Source organism: Moschus berezovskii, chromosome 24, assembly GCF_049115385.1.
Source record: "Moschus berezovskii isolate FMDL1 chromosome 24, NW_MosBer_1.0, whole genome shotgun sequence".
In the NCBI taxonomy this organism is placed as follows: Eukaryota; Metazoa; Chordata; class Mammalia; order Artiodactyla; family Moschidae; genus Moschus; species Moschus berezovskii.
The window spans coordinates 4,433,612-4,454,268 of NC_142483.1; the positions used below are offsets into that span (position 1 = coordinate 4,433,612).

Consider the following 20,657-nt stretch of genomic DNA (forward strand, 5'->3'; position numbering starts at 1 on the left):
CATCACCAACTCCCGGAGATCACTCAAACTCATGTCCATTGAGTCGGTGATGCCATCCAGCCATCTCATTCTCTGTCGTCCCCTTCTCCTCCCGCCCCCAATCCTTCCCAGCATCAGACTCTTTTCCAGTGAGTCAACTCTGTGTCCAGTGAGTCGCATGAGGTGGCCAAAGTATTGGAGTTTCAGCTTTAGCATCAGTCCTTCAAATGAACACCCAGGACTGATCTCCTCCAGAATGGACTGGTTGGATCTCCTTGCAGTCCAAGGGACTCTCAAGAGTCTTCTCCACCACCACAGTTCAAAAGCATCAATTCTTCAGCGATCAGCTTTCTTCACAGTCCAACTCTCACATCCATACATGACCACTGGAAAAACCATAGCCTTGACTAGACGGACCTTTGTTGGCAAAGTAATGTCTCTGCTTTTTAATATCCTATCTAGGTTGGTCATAACTTTCCTTCCAAGGAGTAAGCGTCTTTTAGTTTCATGGCTGCAATCAGCATCCGCAGTGATTTTGGAGCCCCCCAAAATAAAGTCTGACACTGTTTCCACTGTTTCCCCATCTGTTTCCCTTAGAAGGTTCTAATTGCTTAGGAGTTAATACAGTGTAAACTTCAAGAGCCCACACTTGCATCAGTTCAGTCAGTCCAGTCGCTCAGTCCTGAACTGAGTGGTCCAGTGATTAAGACTCCACACTCCCAATGCCTGGGGTACCGGTTTGATACCTGATCAGAGAACTAAGACTCCCCATGCCGTGGGTGAGGCCAAAATTAAAAAAAAAGCTGGGGAGGGGGACTTCCCTGGTGGTCCTGTGGTTAAGAATGTGCTGGCCAATGCAGGGGACAGGGGTTCAACCCCTGGTCCAGGAAGATCCTACATGCCTTGAAGCAACTAAGCCCGTGTGCCTCAACTACTGAAGCCTGAGTGCCCTAGAGCCCATGCTCCACAGCAAGAGAAGCCACTGCAACGAGAGGCCAGGGTGCCACGACTGAGAGTAGCTGGCACTCACCACCAGAGAAAGCCCAAGCACAGCAACGAAGACCCATCACGGCCAAAAATAAATAAAATTAAATTAAAAAAAAAAAAGAAGAAGACTCTAATCGCTTAGGAACTCTAGGTATGCCCCCCATAGGTGACCACCTCTAATCCTCACAACAACCTATAGAGATTGGGATCTTCACAAGTTATATGTTGACGCTGAGGCCCGGAGATAGGAAGCAACCTACCTGAGGTTGCACAGCTTGTAAATGGCAGAGCCAACATTCAAACATTAGTCTTTGATGCTGTTAAGCTTGTGCTCTGTCAACCAGGCGATACTGCCTTCGGTTTTCCCAAAGACAGCTTTGTTGTTCAGTTGCTAGGTCGTGTCTGTTTGTGACCCCATGGACTGCAGCACTCCAGGCTTCCCTGTCCTTGACTAGCCCCTGGAGTTTGCTGAAATTCATGTCTGTTGAGTTGGTGATGCTATCTAACTATTTCATCATCTGTCTCCCCCTTCTCCTTTTGCCTTCAATCTTTCCCAGCATCAGGGTCTTTCCCAATGAGCTGCCTCTTTGCATCAGGTGGCCAAAGTGTTGGAGCTTCAGCTTCAGCATCAGTTCTTCCAATAAATATTCAGAGTTGATTTCCTTTAGGAACAACAGGTTTGAGCTCCCTGCTGTCCCAGGGACTCTTTAAGAGTCTTCTCCAGCACCACGATGCAGAAGCATCATTTTTTAGCACCCAGCCTTCTTTACAGTGCAACTCCCACATCCCGACATGGCCGCTGGAGAAGGCACAGTTTTCACTCTCTGGACCTCTGTCAGCAGAGTGATGTTTCAGTCTTTTAATGCGCTGTCTAGGTGTGTCACAGCTTTTCTTCCAAGGAGCAAGTGACTGTTGATTTCGTGGCTGCAGTCACCCTGTGCAGTGGCTTTGGAGCCCAAGAAAATGCTGTCCTATAAATGCAGCCTAGCTGGGGTGGGCCTCAGAAAGCGGAAGGGCGAGCCTCAGCTCTGCGCCTCCCTGTCTTTTCTGTGGCCTTGGGCTAACTCCTTCACCCCGCTTTCTTACCTGTGAATGACGGTGACCAGGCCTGCCCCGCTTCCTTCCCGTGATACTCTGGAAGGCATGCACCGAGGTGCTATCATTCCCATTTTACAGATGGGGCAACCGAGACCCACTCATTCCTTTGTTCATGATGAATGAATTAGATGTAATTTTCTGAGGGGTTTCTAGAGGCCAGGTACTATGTCCCCAGAGAGGAAAGTGACTTGCCCAAGGCTACACACCTAGAATGTGGCAGAGCTGAGCCTCGAACTGACAGTGGAGACTCTAGACGGTCTTCCTGGCCTCCAGGGTTGTGGACAAGTAGCCAGAGGATCACCGCCTTGATGGACATGAGTCTGAGCTCCGGGAGCTGGTGATGGACAGTGAAGCCTGGCATGCTGCAGTCCACGGGGTCACAGAGTCGGACAGGACTGAGCCACTGAACTGAACTGAGCCAGAGGATCACAGTTTTCCAGCTCCAGCAGAAAGTCACTCAGATCCTCCTTAAACCCAGTGCATGGCACTACACTGATCCCAGGAAGGACCCTCTTCCTGGGAACTCTTGGCCTGGAACATATTTACAAAACCCCAGAGGGGATGGAAATATCCTGGCCCACTCCCTACAGACCTAAATTAGCAATTTTCTTATACTTTATAACCCCTCTGGAAATGCAAACTATGTAATATTAGTCTAAAATTAGGAGCATAAGTCACAAGAGAAAAGTCCCACTACTTCTGGAGAAAATGTTTTCCTAAGCCTCATCCTGGCATTTGTTCTAAATCCAAACATAGTGGTTGTGTTTCAAATAATTATTTTCTCCTAGTACTTATGGACTGGAAGCAGGATGCTTCTGAGAGAACCCATTTTTACGGTACTGTCAAATGCAGAAATCCAATCTCTTTACCTGGCTTTAGGACATCCAGGTAGGGCCTGGATACTTGAACAGGAAGAGCCTGTCCTGTGGACCCAGGATGCCTACTCAAATGAAGGGCACTTTAATAATAACAAGGGCAGTAGCGTTACTGGTAGCTGACGCAGACTGACTGCTTAAGATGCGCCAAGAAACCATGTGAAGAGTCTGACAACCACATTTAATCCTCACGATGACCCTGTAAGATGGGTATTATGATCCCATTTTACATATGAGGTAATTAAGGCCTAAAGAGGTTAAGAGACTGGCCAAAAGCCCTGTGGCTATAGAGCCAGTAAGCAGTGGAGTTAGAGTTTTAATCCAAGTCAGCCTAACACTAGGGTCCACACAAGGGGGAGTTCCCTAGTGGCCTAGTGGTTAGGATCTGGCACTTTTGCTGCAGAGGCCTGGATTCAATCTCTGCTCGAGAACCACCCTGCATGCTGCGAGGCGCAGCCAAAACACAAAATATCAACAACAACAACAAAAAAATGAGGGTATCGTCTCCCCTAAGAGCTGCGCTTTCCATGTGCCAGACACAGTCCTAAGTGACTTACACGATACTTAAGTAAAGTAAGTAAGTAAAGTTGCTCAGTCGTGTCCAGCTCTTTGCAACTCCATGGATTGTGGCCTATCAGGCTCCTCTGTCCATGGGATTTTCCAGGCAAGAGTACCGGAGTGGGTTGCCATTTCCTTCTCCAGGGGAATCTTCCCAACCCAGGGATCAAACCCGGGTCTCCTGCATTACAGGCAGACGCTTTACCATCTGAGCCACCAGGGAAGCCCACGATACTTAGACAGTACTTAAACGATAATCTCTCGATCAGCACGACAAGCCCTCGCAGGACTTGGCTGCCTCCCCGTCCTTTGCTCAGCAGTGCAGACACGCACACTGGCTTCATGTCTGTCCTTCTGAGCTCCTCTGGCTAAAGTGTGGAATTCAGCTCCTTTGAGTGAATGAATCCTAGCCTCCTAGGACCCTGGGCATGTTTCTTAATGTCTTTGAACCTCGGTTGTCGACTGAGTTGGTTGGTCCCTTCATCTCTAATTTTACAGAATTCCAGGATAAATGCAGAGCCCGTGTGGCCACGGGTGTGGGATGTACGGGTTGGGTAGAAACGCCCCTCATCAAAGTGCAGGAACTTTGTGGTGAGGCGGGTGTGAGGCCAGGCTCCTGGGAACAGTGACAGGGAGGGTTGCAGGGTCCTTCAGCGAACGGTTGTAACCGGATCCCAGGGAATGCGGTGAGTCAGGACCTCCAGGTATGTGTGACCCCAGGGGCAGAGCTGGGTCTGTGAGGTGGAAAATCCCTGGGGGTGTCTGGAAGGGAGACAGCTTCCTGTCCCTTCAGGTAGCTGTTCAGGGCTGGACCGCCCTGGAAGCATATAGACGGGATCTGACTTCTACAGAGATTTTTTTTTTTCCCCAAATGCAAACTTGGTCACGTCCCTCTACTGCCCGACCACATCCCCTGGGTCCCTACTGCCAACAGATGCGGTCCTCAGCACGGGCATGAGGCCGTCCCAGCCTGACACCGACTCGGCCACTCTCATCTCACGCCGGACGCTAGGGCGGGGGTCCCTGACGTCTCGTTTTCTGAAAACATTCCGTATGGTTGCACTTCCGTGTTCCTCGGAGGGTCCCTGTGGACCCCCTCTTCCACCTCTAGGCAGTTCATCGCTTGGGCTGAGTTGTGATGATGCATGGGACCTCACTGCCACGCTGCAGTCCCCTCCAGGGCGGGGCCCCGTCACAGGCATCTCCACGTGGACGGGGGACCCACCAGGTACAAGCGCAGAGTGAAGGCCGGGGATGGATAGAGACGAACAGCGATAATCAGGAGAATGGAGACGACCGGGGCCGGGGCCAAGGGCCAGGATGGGGTGAGGGAGGAGAGTGGGGGTGGGGGCGGCCCACCTCGTGAAGACAGGCATCTCGGGCCCTTTGTCTTGTAAGCCCTGGAACACATTTGTTCCAGCAAGTCTGTAGGAAGAGAAAGCACTGGCGTGATCCTCCTGAAAAGGAACTCTGGTTCCTTCTCTCAGGACTCAGAGCTGAAGTCCGCTTTCTTGAGGCGGCTCCACCCCCACCCTAGGTCCACAGTATGGCATCCACCATCCCCACGTGGTGGATGTGATACTGTCTGTGGTTCCAGAGGGCTGAGCCCAGAAGCGGTTTCTCCTCAAGGCTCAGGGATCCTACATTTCTAGGGGCTCACTTCTGTAACCTGACTCTTTCCGAAGGAATAGGTACCCGGGGGTAGGGGTGGGGGCGCGATTCCCAAACCCTGTTACCCTGCCCTGCTTTTATCAGCACCACACCGCAGGGCATATCCAGCAAGTTCGGGCCTGCCCACAAGAAGGATTCGCCTGGTAGCCTCGAGGGAGCTACGGAAAACGCACTGGAATTCAGGAGCAACTCAGTAAACCTACGCAGCAGTCTGCTCCCCCAGCCCTGCTGTGCTCAGCGGAGCTGATGCAGCTGACCATCCCATTTCTGCACTGCCTCGCCCTGCCCCATGCTTCCCAAGACCCCAGTCCTCTTGCTCCTCACCCACTCCTTAAAATAAAGAAGCCCTTGGATCACCCCCGTTTCTGGTCGTGTCTAGAGAAGCAGGGTGTGTACAGCCACGGTTTCTGCCCTGGGTGCCTACCGCTCCTGCGCTCCACAGCACAGATGGCGGGGGGTGGGAGAGGATAGGAGATGAGCCAGGTGCTGGGACAGGGCCCTCGTGGGAGCCTCGAACGCTTTTCCTTTCTTGTTCTTTTGGCTCTTGGCCACGGTTAACTTTTCTTCCTATTTTTGTTAACACAAATCCCTAAGTGTGTTTGTGTCCGGAGAAAGTGCTATGAATAACTGGTGATACATTTGTTGATGATGAACTTGTGAATCATCCTGGGGGAAAAAGGAGTCCAGAGAGCGAAGCGGGAGCTCTGGAGCCTGCCTATGACGTGTCGTAAAATATTTAGCGAATGATGGTCCAAACCACAGGGAAAAAGTCATAGAGATGGGAATTTGAAAGCTGCCAGGATTTAAAAGCTGTTTAATGCTAACCATCAGTGCCAAAGAGCTGAGAGCAGCTCCCTTCCTCCCTGAATTGGCCCCGAAGACGTGGAGATGGTTTTGGACCAGGAGTGGCAGTGCTGAAAGGCTCTTTGTTCGAGCCCTCCTTGGAGGTGGAATCCTCACCTTGTCTACTGCCCACACACTTTCTTTTTCTCCACGAGGAACAGTAGGGAAGCCACTGGCTGCTTGGCATCAAAGAAGGAAAAATAACCCCCCATAATGGATAGAATTTGTCACTGTCCCATGCTCTGATGTCATTTTACATAATGAGCTTGGTCCAGGGTCCCTGGATGACCTGGTCATGTCTTTGATTCTAAAGGTTTGAGCTCTGAAGCTGTCTCTCCTAAAGGGTTAAGGACCTTACATGTTTAGGACTGGGGTCAGGACTCACCTCCCTAACCTGACTCTTTGGAGATCTGTTTATTTTGGGGTAAAGGATGAAAAGATTTGAACTGAAAGCTTCAAGAGTAAAATTATGTTCTCCTCGGTATCAACACCAGGAAGAAGCCTAAACTCAGGGAGAAGCGGCAGGGGGATAATTTAGGTTGGCAGAAACAATTATCTTGGAGAAGAGAGACCTCAGCATAGACTGCTGATGAAGCGTGCTTCAAAGTCATCCTGTTGTTCATGGCTAAGCAACGCTAATGAACTTGGTGGCTTCAATCAACTAATCTGTTCCCTGTGCCAAGAAGGTCTCTGCTTTTAGGGAACATGCCATCTGTTTTGCTGGGGAGGCATGTATTACCTAAACAGATAATTAGCCTTTGAGGTCACAAAAGTCAGAGCTCCCTGGGCAAGGTGATCCCAAGGACGCCAGCAGGAAAATGTAGCAAAACTGCTCTACATACATCGGGAACAGAACATGGCCCCTTTCCCTCATTCGTGTTTTGGTTTGGTTTTGCTTCCTTTTGCTGTTGTTATTTCTATAATTTTGCTTTCCTAGAATGTCTTTTCTTCCACTCTCTACCTAACGCCGAGTCCAACATATCTTTGAGGCCCACCTGAATGAGTTTATAGTCACTCATGACTTTTCCAATCTTCATTACTTTCAACTCCTATAGTACTTGGCATCCGAACCATTCATTTGGCACGCACTGTGTAGTTTAATCTGCTTTTAGGAAGGATTCATCTCTTCTTATTTCAGTGGTAAGTTCTTTTGGCAGGTACCATGTCTTATAACACTTCTGTGTTACCACAGAGTCTAGCCGTTAATCCTTGCTACTGGGGTATTTGCATATGCCTTGGTATGCTGTTAGAGGGCTGCTGCTGGTGAGTGAAAATCTTGGTTGGGATTAAGGAAGAAGACTGAATTCCTGGTAGGCCTAAGGATACGCCTCACATGAGTACATCCAGGTTAAGAAACACATGGCTGAACTGTTTTTGGCCCTGGAGTTCCATTCTTAGTTGTAATTTTTAAAGCAGACAGAAGGTTCAGAAAAGTTGTAAACTGAGTGAAAAATGATTTGGCTTAGAATGAAAATTGATCAGCAATTCCATCCACACTGTTTCGTGTATTTAAGAAAGAAAGGAAAATGGAAAATAAAGATGGGAAGGGAAATGAAAGGGAAAAAAATCCTGGAGAACGGAGTGGGGAACACAACAGACTCAGTCTTCAAATATGACCAGTAATTTCACGATGTGGTAATTTTTAATATTAAAAGTAAATTGTAAATGTATCTTTATAAACAATATGCATAAAATAGATCTATTATTCTAAAACCTTTTCTTTTTTCAAATGCTTTTTCACAGTAATTTTTTTAGGTGTCAGATTTTCCCCTCAAAATAATAGTGCAATCGGGAGAAGGAACATGTTGTCAGTGAACCTGGACTTCTCTGCTAATACAAGTCCTTGTAGATTTCCTGTAGGAGCGGGTGGAGACTCATGTCCGTCTCTGTTTTCTTTATTACTTGCAACAGCTGCACGTGTTCTGTCACAATCTGTCTGAGGTCTGTCATTTTCTGCAGCAGCTTGGCAAAGAGCTGGGAGGACTCGGGGTGGTTCAGCTTGAGCTGCAGCTCCAAGGCTTGCAGCAAGTTGTCTTGTATGTCTTCAATGGGCTTCACATTCAGCAAACCGGGGCGGTCTGGGAGAGCAGAAATGGAAGACACAACAGGAAGCTGAGTTACAAAATGCCCTGGTCCCACATCTGAGGCATATTCAGCCAATGACTCACATTTTGTAGGTTTTCCTTTGGTTCTAAACTAGCGTGTTGGAGAGAAGGTAAGCAGATAGCGGGCAAGAACTGCAGAGAATGGAATGAAAGCCAGGACTATCAGAGCTCTTTTCCAGGGCCATTCTCTGCCTGGCCAAGACTAAAGCCGTGTGAAAGCTGACAGAACATGGTGGCAAAGCAATCATCTCCCCAGACTGGGGACTCTTCTGCGCATGTTTCTACTCATTCGGAAATCTCATTTTCAACTTCTGTTTCTTCCTGATGAGTCTATGTTTCATTACCTCTACTTACTTTCTTATCACAAGTTTAAACACACTTTGAAAACAAACTTTTGTCTTCTTTTTGCTTAATATAGCACATGCATTTTCAAAGAGACAGTATTTTCAAATACTGTTACACTTTGGAAGGACAGACCAAACTTTAACATAGGCTTCTTCTGACTAGAGAGGTAGAAGGTAATTTTCACTTTCTTCTTTATATTTTCCTTATTTGAACTTTTAAATGGTGAGTTTAAATTACTTTTAAGTTCTTAATGTTTTTGCTTCATGTAGATCTTTTTAGATTTATCCTTGAATACTTTCTAGTATTCTTTGCTTTCCTGAATTCTAGACTTCTTTTTCATCACATTTTCTAATGTATCCCTGCTGATGTTTAGAAAAAAGTGATTGATTTTGTTATATTGAATCTATTCCAATTTCACTCTTGTGGATTCAAATAGTTTTTATCATGGATTTTTAGAAAATTTTGGACAATTATATCTGCAAATAATCTTAGTTTAAATTTACTTCTTCTTTTAAAGTGTTGGCAGTTCTCATTTCTTTTTCTTGCCATCCTGCACTGGATAATACCTCTAAAATGGTATTAAATAATAGCAGTGTTGGGAGGCGTTCTTACTTTATTCCTAACATTGAGGAAAATGCTTCTAATGGCTTATCACAAGTATGATGTTTACTAGATTATGGCAGGTAGGTTTTTCTCCTGTCTCCCCCAGAGTTTTAAAGTGTTTCAATCAGGAATTTTGTTGCACTTCATTAAATGTTTTTAAGTTTTTCTGTCTACAGTGATGAGCATATGGTTTTCTGTTAATCTAGGGAGTCAATTACATTCATAGATTTCCTTATACTCTTATATTCATTTGCTAATATTTTATTTTCGGGCTTTGGAATTTGTGAGCTTGGTCCAGAGCCTGCCTCTCTGTGTGCCATGCCTTGTCTATCGGTAATAAACGTTAACTAGCCTTATAGACTGAGGTGAGACATTTTCCTTCTATTTCTATGCAGTGATTATCTATTCCTCGATGGTTTATTGGAATTCATTTGAGAACCATCTGAGGCTGGTGGTAAATCTGTGACTATCTTTAAGTTTCCTCCTATAGCTTTTACTTTATTCAGGCTTTCTAGTACTTATAAAGGAAAATTTTAGTAATTTACATCAGAATAAAGTTGTACCTAATGTTCTCTTAGAATCTGAATCTCTATTATTTATATCTCCTTTAATTGAATGCTTTTTGTGTATCCTCTCATTTGAGATTTTTGTTTGCCAAAGGCTTATCTATTTTTCTGCTTTTTAAAAAAGCGTGACTTCTGGTTTTACTGATCAACTCTGATTTTGAAAACTGCCTTTTGTTTTCACTTTAGCGAGCTCGCGCTTTACCTTTCTTTGGGTTACTTTTCCTTCTTTTCTCATCTCTTGGGCTGGATGGTTAATGAATTTAGATTCAGTATTTCTTGTTTTCTGATAGACGAGTCTGAAGCTCTAAAATCTCCTCTGCGTGAAAGCCTATGGGGTGAAGCAGTTTCACCCCACAGGCTTTGGTAAATCACCCTCTCACAGTTCTTTTCTAAACAGTCTGTTTTACTATTTTGATTTCACTTTTAATCTAAGAGTTATTTAGAGATGGGCTTCCCTGGTGGCTCAGCTGGTGAAGGATCTGCCTGCAATGTGGAAGACCTGGGTTCAATCCCTGGGTTGGGAAGATCCTCTGGAAGAGGGAATGGCTACCCGCTCCAGGATTCTGGCCTGGAGAATTCCACGGACTGTATAGTCCATGGGGTTGCAAAGAGTTGGACACGACAGAGCGACTTTCACTGTCCTTAGAGACATGTTTTTAGACTTCCAAGTGGAAAGGCTGAGTGTTTGTTTCTGTTTTTCTAATTTCTGAGTTTGCTGCACTGCAGTGAGAATATGAGACTCTCTCACTGAGACTCAGCAGAGGGGTGCAGAGACTATGTATGGCACTTAAGATAATCTCTTGATATTTTACATTGATTCAAATTTTAGCTCTTGAAGGCCACTCGCCTTCTTTTTCTTTTTAACTCTTCTCCCCTTCCCTTTTGCCTTGAGAATCCCAGGGATGGGGGAGTCTGGTGGGCTGCTGTCTATGGGGCCGCACAGAGTCAGACATGACTGAAGCGACTTAGCAGCAGCAGCCCCTTCCCTTTAAACTGAAGCACTGTAGGAGAGTTTTTACTTCCCTTTTAATGTCCCTCATCATCTGGCCTCCATTTATCATTGTTCCTTTGCTTCAGCCACAGTGAGCTCTTTCTAAACCAAGTCCTTCAAGTATCCTATGTTCTGTCATAACTCTGTGCTTAGGCAGTTCTGTTCCTCCTGCTGGGAGCAGTCTCACATTCCCTCTAATCATCCTACTGACTTAAACTTACTCTTCAAAACCCTGCCTGTGTCCTTATGTCCTGAAGCCCTTCTGGAGATCATCCCTTCCTCTCCCTTGTTCTTCCAATCCCTTCTCTGGACTGTGTAGTGCCTACAAACACCTAAACTGCTACTATAATAGGAGATTACATTTACTGAGTGGCTATCATTTCCCAAAAAATTGTACAAAGGGCTTTGTATACAACACATCATTTAATCTCCACATAACTCCATGAGGTCAATGCTTTAAGGAGGGGAAAATGTAGATTTAATTAGAGAAAGGAGAGAAATCCTGTCCAAGAACTGCCACTTGATAGTAAACAGCAGAGCCGAAATTTGAATCTGATTCCAAACACTATACTCTTAACTTTTAGTACATTGTATTATAGGTACAGATTTTTTTGTTTATCTCCCCTACTTGGCCATGAGCGATCAGAGGGCAGAGACTATGTGTGGATCATCTCTGAGGCTCCAGTGGAAAGACAGGAAGCGCTCAGTTGACTGAGTTAATGAGTGAGAAGGCTGTTCTGGCTAAAAGTCCTGGACTGAAAACTACAGTTTTTCTGGTTGGTGAACAAGCCTAAAGGAAGGATCAATACACATGAGGAAGGCTCTCGGAAACAGGGTTTTCCTGTATCTAACAAACTCGAGTGACCTTTATCCTTCTGAACTGTGGTGCTGGAGAAGACTCTTGCGAGTCCCTTGGACTGCAAGGAGATCCAACCAGTCCATCCTAAAGGAGACCAGTCCTGTGTAGTCATTGGAAGGACTGATGCTGAAGCTGCAACTCCAATACTTTGGCCACCTCATGCTAAGACTTGACTCATTGGAAAAGACCCTGATGCTGGGAGGGATTGGGGGCAGGAGGAGAAGGGGACGACAGAGGATGAGATGGCTGGATGGCATCCCCAACTCAAAGCACATGAGTTTGGGTGAACTCCAGGAGTTGGTGATGGACAGGGAGGCCTAGAGTGATGCAATTCATGGGGTCGCAAAGAGTCGGACGTGACTGAGCAACTGAACTGAACTGAACTGAACCTTTATCCATTGAAATGAGACACAGGAGAGCAATGTGAGAATGGTCTAGGGTGGGATTTTCAGAACTCTAAACATGCTCTTAAGTGTTTTTTTTTCCTTTTTAAAATTATAGACAGAAAGTTACCTGTAGTTTGTTTTTTTTCCCTTAACATCTCTAACATATCCCATTGACTGGAGTAATTTTTTTTTTTTTTAATTTCAGCACTTAATTTTGGAGCCATCAGCAAGAATCTCTGATTCTGAGAATGAAACAGATGATTCAGTCCTGGCCTAGAGACTCACGCCCCTGGAGGAGTCATCCTTTCTCACAGTTGCTATGCAATAACGAAACCCCCTGACACTTCAAGGAAGAGCAGATCCTGGATGGGTGCCTTTGGTTCAATGGCTGCCAATCCTCCCCCGAACAGATGTGCCAGATTTGGAAGGCCTGGGCAGCACACGCTTGTGCGCCGCAAGTGGCAACACTCTGTGTGGAAGTGTCGGTGTGGCTCCTCCGTGGGCTGCGACCCCACACTCTTAATGCAGAACCCTCTGCTCACGGGCACCCTGACTCCTTAGCCCCTCTCCCCTTCCTCCAGAGCAGCATCCGTGGGGTCAAAACTTCTGCAGAGGAGATGATGTTAATCTACTAGGTTTCATTTATCATGACAGTTCAAACACGCTAAAGCCTCAAATGCAGCTGACGGGGCTTGCTGGAAACACTTGGCTGCCGCGCAGTGCAGTGGAACTGTTGCCTCTAGGAGAGAAGGATCTGGTTTGGATTTTCAAGCCTCTCCCTGGCAAGTTTTTTTTTTTTTTTTATGATGTGACGGATGAAGTTTGGCTGAAATTTTGTGGCCACTGATTTATGTTTTCTCAGTGGCGAGTTAGATCATTTACTGATGTGTCCCTCTGTCGCCCTTACTGGGCCTCCGTCAAGGCAAAGACAGAGTGCAGGGGAGTGGGAAAAGCGGGTGTGCTCTGCCTCCAGCAACTCTCACCAACCGGCTCTGTGACCCTGGGCAGGCTGATGAAGTTCACTGCGCCTCGATTTTCTCCTCTGTAAACGAAAAGGAATGGACTAGAGAGGGGATCTCTAAGACCCCAGTTCAAAAGTTCTAAGTGTTCTTCTTATTTGTAATTCCCTTTACAAGATTCACATAATGAAACTGGGGGAATACACTCAAAATCCAAGTAGAAAAGCACATTAACAGGCTCACACATTAAACTCAGAGCACTTGGCTAATTTGGAAAGCTAGAAAAGCTTCCTTTGGTCTTCAGCACTCCCTAGGGTCAAGAGCAAAAAGGATGTGTCAGGCTTGCCCTCACTCCCTACTCTCCAGTTGGCTCCAAGACCTTCTCTGCTCCCCTTGCTGTCTTTTTGCTTCCAGTTTCCTTCCACTCACACCTGAACGCCTATTGAGCTAAGCTGGGCAGCACAAAAGTGCCACAGAAACCTGTCTACAGACCCTGCTGTCCTGGATCCCTTTCTCTTCCCTCTCCCTTCCCCTCAGCTCAGGGCCTGCTAAAGTATCATTCTTAGAAACCTTCTGAGGTCCTCTCCCTTCACCTTGCTGAAGGTTAGAGTTGGGGTCTGGAAGAGGATCAAGGTCAAGGGACCCCCCTTCGCTAGCCCTAGATTGCCTAGAAAGCCCTTCTGGCAAAGTGAGTGCTGACTCAGACTCCAGGACCCAGCCTTCAAGGGAGCTGGAGTCAATTACTGGTTCCTTACTCCCCAGGCTGCAAGGAATTGGGAAAGAAAGATTTCCGGGCCCCATCACACAGCGCTGGAATTGATTACAGAGCACTGTTGATTGCAGGCAAACCTACAAAGCTCCCATCTGACCCAGATCTGGTTCTGTTAAGAGCTTATCTGAAGCCGATTCAAATTCTCTGCCCACCTGGGCCAGGCATCTCCCTACCCCACATTTTCTCAGGAGACGTCTTAGTTAGGGGACCAGATGGCCATGGTGGTGTCTCCTGAAGAAGGTGCAGAAAAACCAAAGTGGATGGCTTTGTTTCTTTTCTAATTGCTGCTGTGATGACATTCCCAGTTCTTTACTATTGGCTTTCTGGTGGAGACAAATCGGAAAAGGATCGTATCCAGTACATTTAGGAAAAAGAAGTCTTGATAGCTGGGGAGTGGTACATTGATCCACAGGCAATGAAGGAACTGAGCTTGGGTGAGACTGAAGGGAGCTGGGCTCCTCAGGGAGCTCACACTTGGCGTTCCCCTTCCCCTTCCTCTCCAATCTCCTTTATTCCACTGCTTCCTAAGAGCACAGGTGTGTTAAAAAAGAGCCGTGGATGCTATGTTTAAAATGGATAACCAACGAGTACCTACTGTACATATAGCACACAGAGCTCTGCTCAGTGTCACGTGGCAGCCTGGATGGGAGTGGAGCGTGGGGGAGAACAGATACATGTACATGTTCAGCTGAGTCCCTTTGCTGTCCACCTGAAACCATCACAACACTGTTAACAGGCTATACCCCAATACAAAATAAAAAGTTGTTATTTTTTTAAACAGCAGTGGGTTTGGAAACTGAGGACTTGATCCCGTCTGTCCTCCACTTGGTTCCATGTGACTGTGGACAAATCATCTTATCTTTCTGGGTTTGCCTTAATCTTTAAGACAACAGTGGTGTTTCTTTCCTTAAGGTCATGGCAAGAAGGAGTCAGGGAAAGGAGCTTTATAACAGTACTGGTCTCTGTGTTTGTTCAGGTAGAGGCAGTTCCCACAGGGACAGTGTCTGGAGGGTAAGCAGGGGTGGGGTGGCATCTGTGCAGCTGGGAAATGGGGGTGGTTTCTGAGCTGTTACTGGTAGAGCAGAAGTTCAGGAGCATGAGATAAGGGTTCCTGATACACAGGTTGGGAGTTTGGGGCAAGTTCTCATTCTTGTAGTTGAATGAGCAAGACTGTTTAAGAACAATTATGAAACAAAGCAGCCCTGGTGCCCACATGCACTTCTTCCTTAGAGATGGTCATGGGGTTTTGTGGTTCTTTCCTGATCTAACCATCAGAATCATGGGACCACTAGGCAAACCTCTGCATTCATCCAGGTCTGTCTCTGGCAAACTTTGGCATGGCCTGTAGCAACTACCTCCCACCATCCTATCTTTAAGAGAAAAAAAAAAAACAAACCTAAGAGAATTTTCACATGTGTTCTTTTCATATTTAAATTTGAACTGGGGCTTGATTGAGTGCAGTGATTCTTGACTTTGCCTCTACACTGAAGTTATCTGGGGAAATTAAAAACATGCAAACGAATGCCTGTCTCCCCTCTTTAGAGACTCTGACTGACTTGGCCTGGGGTATGACTGTCGTTCCTAAAAACTTCCAGGTGATGCGAAGCCAAGAGCAAACACCAGTGATTCCAGAAGCATCTGGAATCTCAACCTCAATGCTTACTTGCTGGGTAACTCTGGGCAAGCTCCTAAACCTCTCTGCACCTTGGTTTCCTCATTGAAAAGATGGGAGACCTGGAAGTAATCCAGTGCACGGTGTGAACGAGGGGATAAAACGCGTCCTGCGATGCAAAGTGCCCAGAGCAGCATCTGACACGTGGAAAGTTAGCGACTTCCAGTTGTTCTGTGTAACGGTACAGTCCAACATGCCTCTTCTCCTCCTACCTTTCTGCTCCTCTCGTTTCTCTGCTGCCCCTGGATCTTCTCTGTATCTCTCCTATTCCTTCTCCCTTAACTGCTCCCTTCCTCACCCTGCCTTCTAGACGCTTTTCTCTTTCCACTCCTGGGACTGCACCTTGCTGGGGATGCAGCAGCAGGAATCCTAGCAAGGCCAGCCTACGATGATCAGTAGTGTGAGCAGTGGATGTTGTGGGGAGAAATGTTGTCGGTCTCTGCTCTCGGGGAAAGGGAACAACAGAGCAGACACAGGTCATCTGGGGCACGTGTGTCCGCCTTGGAGGCACACGTTGCTGGTAGACTCCTTCTCTCTGAAGAGGCTCGTGGTCTAACGCATCCTTGTTAGACAACAGTTCAAGAATGCTTTCTCTGTGTCCCAGTGATGACCGCCAAGGACAGAGCAACGACACGTGTGACTTGGCTAGGATGGAGAGTGGGAGGACCACCACCGCAAAACCATGCCCAGGTCCCACTTTCTTTCATCTGCCCTTTCAGTAGCAATTGCACACCAAGTCCCCTCATCTCAGAAAGCTTGACTGCTGCCTCCAAAAGCCACCTCCCAGACTACAGCCTAGGACACAAAGGCATCTGGTAACAAGGTGGGCGGGGCTTCCCTCTCTGCTGTGTTCACAGCTCTTTCACCTCCTGAGGGCACCTGCAGTGAAGGGAGTGTGGGTCCTGTTTTATTTCCAGCCCTTTCAGAATGGAAATGGGACTGGAGACTTCAATCCTGCCCTTGGAAAGTCCTGTCTTTTTCTAACTCCTTTCACGGGGTGTTCAGGTACCCTTGTTCTAGACATTCAAGGTCACTCAAGTGAAACTCAGCCTTGGGGTTTGCTCTCATTCTCTGAGTCTGGACCAGGGAAGCTACTGACTCCCTTCAAGCCCAGGGATGCAGGTCAATTTCTGCCCCTTCTGGGTCCCTCCCCGGCTCCAACCAGGAAGCGTGGGCAGAGGAACCAGGATGAGTGGAAAGATGGAGAATGGTTTCTCCTTCTCCATCAAGCCTGACACACTCACACTTCAAATCCAGTGACTCTTCCTTGCTTCCTCAACCTCTAGAGGTGCTAAGAGCAAACCAAAGGGAGTCAACAAAATAGAAGGTGGTCACGGATTAGCTCTCTGCACCTCTCCCCTCCTTCCCCACACTGTCCTTGCCAACATCTTTGAGAAGAACCTGTGATCTCAAAACAGGTGTGACCTTCAACTGCTAAGTATGACCTCTCACCACATAATGTCTCCCCAGACTTTACAGCATTCCGCAACCCACTCCCTTCCCCACACACACATACTCCTGCTTGGTCCGTACCTCCTTCAGGGGTCAGCAGGGCCCAGAGTTCTCCCCTCACCCTTTCTCCCCAGTATCTTTCTTCCTTGGGGTTTTGTTCTCAATCCACAGCTAATCCCCTTAAAGTGATAGCTGAGAAAGAGATTAGCTGATATCTCCCTAGGAGTATTATACGGTACTAAGGGATTTTAAGAAGGACTATTAGTGAAATTTCAAGCGATCTGACTGGCAGGATCGCATGGAGCTACTTTAAATTATATCACACAAGGGAAGAGGGAAAAGGAGCATTTATGTGTGCCAACCATGTCCCAGGCATCATGCCAGAGGCTTCACATAATGTTATTTACTTAGGGAACTGATAAGGAATTTGAGGCTATGGCAGGTAAATGTGTGCAATCACACATTTAGTAAGTGGTAGAGTAAGGGGGTCTGGGGAGTTCATAGCCTCCCACAGCACCTCCCGCCTCTCCTGGTCCACAGATTGGGGGGTGGTGGTGGGGGCCCCGGGCAGACGCTGTCCCCTCGCCACCTGTGCTGGCCTCTGGAGCCAGCACCAGTTTCACTCTTCCTCACTCGAAGAGGATTTGTCTGAGTGTCGTGGTGAGCTTGTGCCAGTCTGGAAGGCTGCCTGGGGTCACCCAGAGTTTAACCACACATTGTGAGAACCCCAAATGATAAAGTGCTCCCCAAAGTGGCCCACTGACTGGCTGACTGAGCCTCTTCCAAGATGTCGGTGCGGGGACAGGAATGACTCAGCAGTTTGGCTTTCAAGCCCATGTCTGTCTCTGAGGTCAAGTGCCACGACGAATGATCGCAGCCTATGGGGCCTGGGGGTGGGAGGGGATTTTATTTCTGAAGAAGTCACAGATAAAGATGCTTCAGTATTCTGCTACAAATGACAAAAGCCTCTGTGTGTGTGTGAGTGTGCATGTGTGTGTATGTGTGTGCATGTGTGTGAGAGTGTGCGTGTGAGTGCGTGTGTGTGTGTATATGTGTGAGTGTGCGTGTGTGTGTGTGCATGTGTGTGTGAGTGTGCGTGTGAGTGCGTGTGTGTGCATGTGTGTATGTGTGAGTGTGCATGTGTGTGTATGTGTGAGTGTGCGTGTGTGTGAGAGTGTGCGTGTGAGTGCCTGTGTGTGTGTATATGTGTGAGTGTGCGTGTGTGTGTGTGCATGTGTGTGAGTGTGAGTGTGTGGTTTAAGTTCCTCAGATGATTCTAGTGTGTTCTTCTCCCTGCCCACTCCAACCCTGAGGTCTCTGGTTTTTAGAATTTGGGTGCCAGTTGAGAACGTATATAAATATACCTCCCTCTGTCGAAACCAAGCCCTCTATGGGACATTTCTAGATAACCCACACTGAGTCATCATTCAAAGCCATCTCGGCCACCTGACAGGGTCTGCCTGCTGGTCACAGCAGCACAACTGGGAGACCAGAATACCAGGAGAAGGGAGCCGTGTCACATGCCATGTGGACACAGTGCAGGTGCCCAGTCATTTTCCAATTAATAAATGAAAGCAATTACTCCCTGACACAACCATGGCCCACACAGGGAATATGAATCATGTAATCAACACTCTTCCACTGTCCAGCTCAAGATTCGGTCACATGAGAAGTCAGAAGTCTGTGTTTTTTCTCAACATCACAGAGAACAGTTAGAAGAAAACAACTTTTACCCTTAGGTACCAGCCTGTGTCTCGCATGGATAAAGCAGATGAATATTTAACGCCACAGCAGAATGGAAGAAATCTGCCCGACTGTTCCTCACAGTATTCATAATATCTCAGTTTTAAACTATTTTTGGCTTTGTCTCCTCCCAGTTAACTAGTAAGGATGATGCCAACAGACAAAGAAGGCATGGGGACCATTGGATTGTGGAGAATCAGGGTCCCTCCCCCCAACCCACTGAGCTGGGGTTTCCTCAAGAACAGCACAGGCTCGCTCAGGCACCTGCCCTCTTGTCTTATATTTCAGAAGAGAGGGGGGCTGTCCATTCTAACTTGCAGAAACAACAGTTCTGCAGTTAAAATGAAAAGATTATACACTAGCTGTCAATATCCACAAGGTTCTGGAGGGCTGTTAGGGATGGGGAGGAGAGCCAACACGCACAAGCCCAGAGGCCCTCCCACCTGGACCTGTGGGTCTGCGGTCCTCCGGAAAGGGGTGCTTGTTATACAAGGAATGGGAAGAGTGGACATTTGGATGGTCAGGAAGACACAAAGTTACTGAAGGTATTTTAACACTTTTACATTTCTCTCACAAACTTCCCTGCAACCACTCCTCTCTATCAGAACCTGCTGTAAGATGCCAGCTGACCACACTGGGACGTATTTACTTGAGTACTTCAAGTTTATGGTCAGTTTTTGCAGGGAGCTCTGCCAACAGCCGGCCGTGCTACCTAAAAAAACGGAAGAACCAGCGCTGGTCTCAGGATTAATGTGGGGGGTCCACTCCTTCCCAGAGCAGTCCTCAAACCTGGGGTACAATTTTGTGAGGCAGTTGGGAACAAATGGTGTCTTGAGAAGGGTTCTGGATAGTAGGAAGTGATGTTTGAACTGTACCTGGAAATTCTTGATTGAAATATTTGAAGGTAATAGGGAAATGGTAATTTTGGATAACTGCCAAAGAACTCCAAGACCAAGGTAAGTAACTGGGATGGTTCCACATCTCAACCCACACAAGGCAGTGGCAGTTAAGGGCATCTGTTTGAAGGTCAGGATGAGTCTGACCTTGGCCTCACTGATTAGGAGCTCTGTGACCATGGGGCAAATTGCTTAATCTAAAGCAATTTTAAACTTCTGTTTTCTCCATCTGTAAAATGGGGATAAGTGAGAGATTTTCTAGAATTGCAGGGAAAATTAAAGATTCAGGATGTAAGTAAAGTGCTGACCATCTATTCTGGTTCACAGTGAAGTGGTCAATGGATGGCAGCTCTTTTTATTAGCAATATTTGATCACTGTTCACTCAATAAGCATTTATTTAGTACTTATTCTGGGCCGGGTTCTGTGCTCTGATTCTAATTCCAACAAACTAAAACGTATATATCATATCTATGGGATGTCTCTGGCAGTCTAGCGGTTAAGACTCTGCCCTTTCAAGGTAGGGGGGCATGGTTTTGATCCCTGGTTGGGGAACTAAGATCCTGCATGCCCCAAGGTGCAGCCATAAATAAATAATTGTTTTAAAAGTATACATCTATACACATGTAAGTCATGACCAAGGATATGAACGGAGCTCTAGTGTACTGACCTGAGTGGTCTAGGAGTCACAGAATATCAATTCTTCCATCACCTACAGATGTATAGCTATGGACAAGTCTCCCTAGTAGCCTATGCTCTCTGCCCACTCTACAGGAGAAAAGCACACATTCACTCCAAGAGCAGCTGTCCAAAACTGCTTCATGGAGAAAGAACATGACTGGAATGGCTGGAAACAGGAGGAGTCGCTATACAGGAGGTTTGCATAGCCCAGCCAGACCCAAGAGGGTAAATGGGGAGGCTGGGTGACTTGCCATCTGTGGCTCCTGCACCAATATTTACAGCTTCTCTGTCATTAGGATTGTGATGACAATCTGCCTCAAGAAATATATTGTAAAATCCAGTGAATTTCCTCCCCCATATCGTGGAAGTTTGGGAAGAACTGTGATGGATTCCAAACTGTTTTGAATTAACAGAAAGAGCTTTTTCCTGTTGCTGAGTTCCAGCTGGAACCCTCCTATGCTTTTTCTCCACCAAACAGCAAATGCCCGAGGGGGGCAAAGTGTCCAGTGGAGTGTCCTGGGGCTTGTCAGCTTCACTGAGCTTTCCACTTGGCCTTGGCTGCTGGTAGGTTTTGGGGAGTTTGCTGGTGAGGCTGGCATGATGCTGTGGCGCCAGCTG

General features: G+C 47.0%; 1 protein-coding gene across 7 annotated transcripts in view; it reads right to left on the reverse strand.

Moving 5' to 3' along the window:
- Positions 1 to 7,632: 7,632 nt before the first annotated feature.
- Positions 7,633 to 20,657, reverse strand: part of PPARG (peroxisome proliferator activated receptor gamma) — a 124,755-nt gene continuing 111,730 nt past the window's right edge. For all 7 annotated transcript variants that reach the window (XM_055413559.2, XM_055413555.2, XM_055413554.2 and 4 more), the window contains one exon: positions 7,633 to 8,089. In XM_055413559.2, coding sequence (XP_055269534.1) covers positions 7,842 to 8,089 — 248 coding nt within the window. In that variant the 3' untranslated portion in view covers positions 7,633 to 7,841. The remainder of the gene's footprint in view (positions 8,090 to 20,657) is intronic.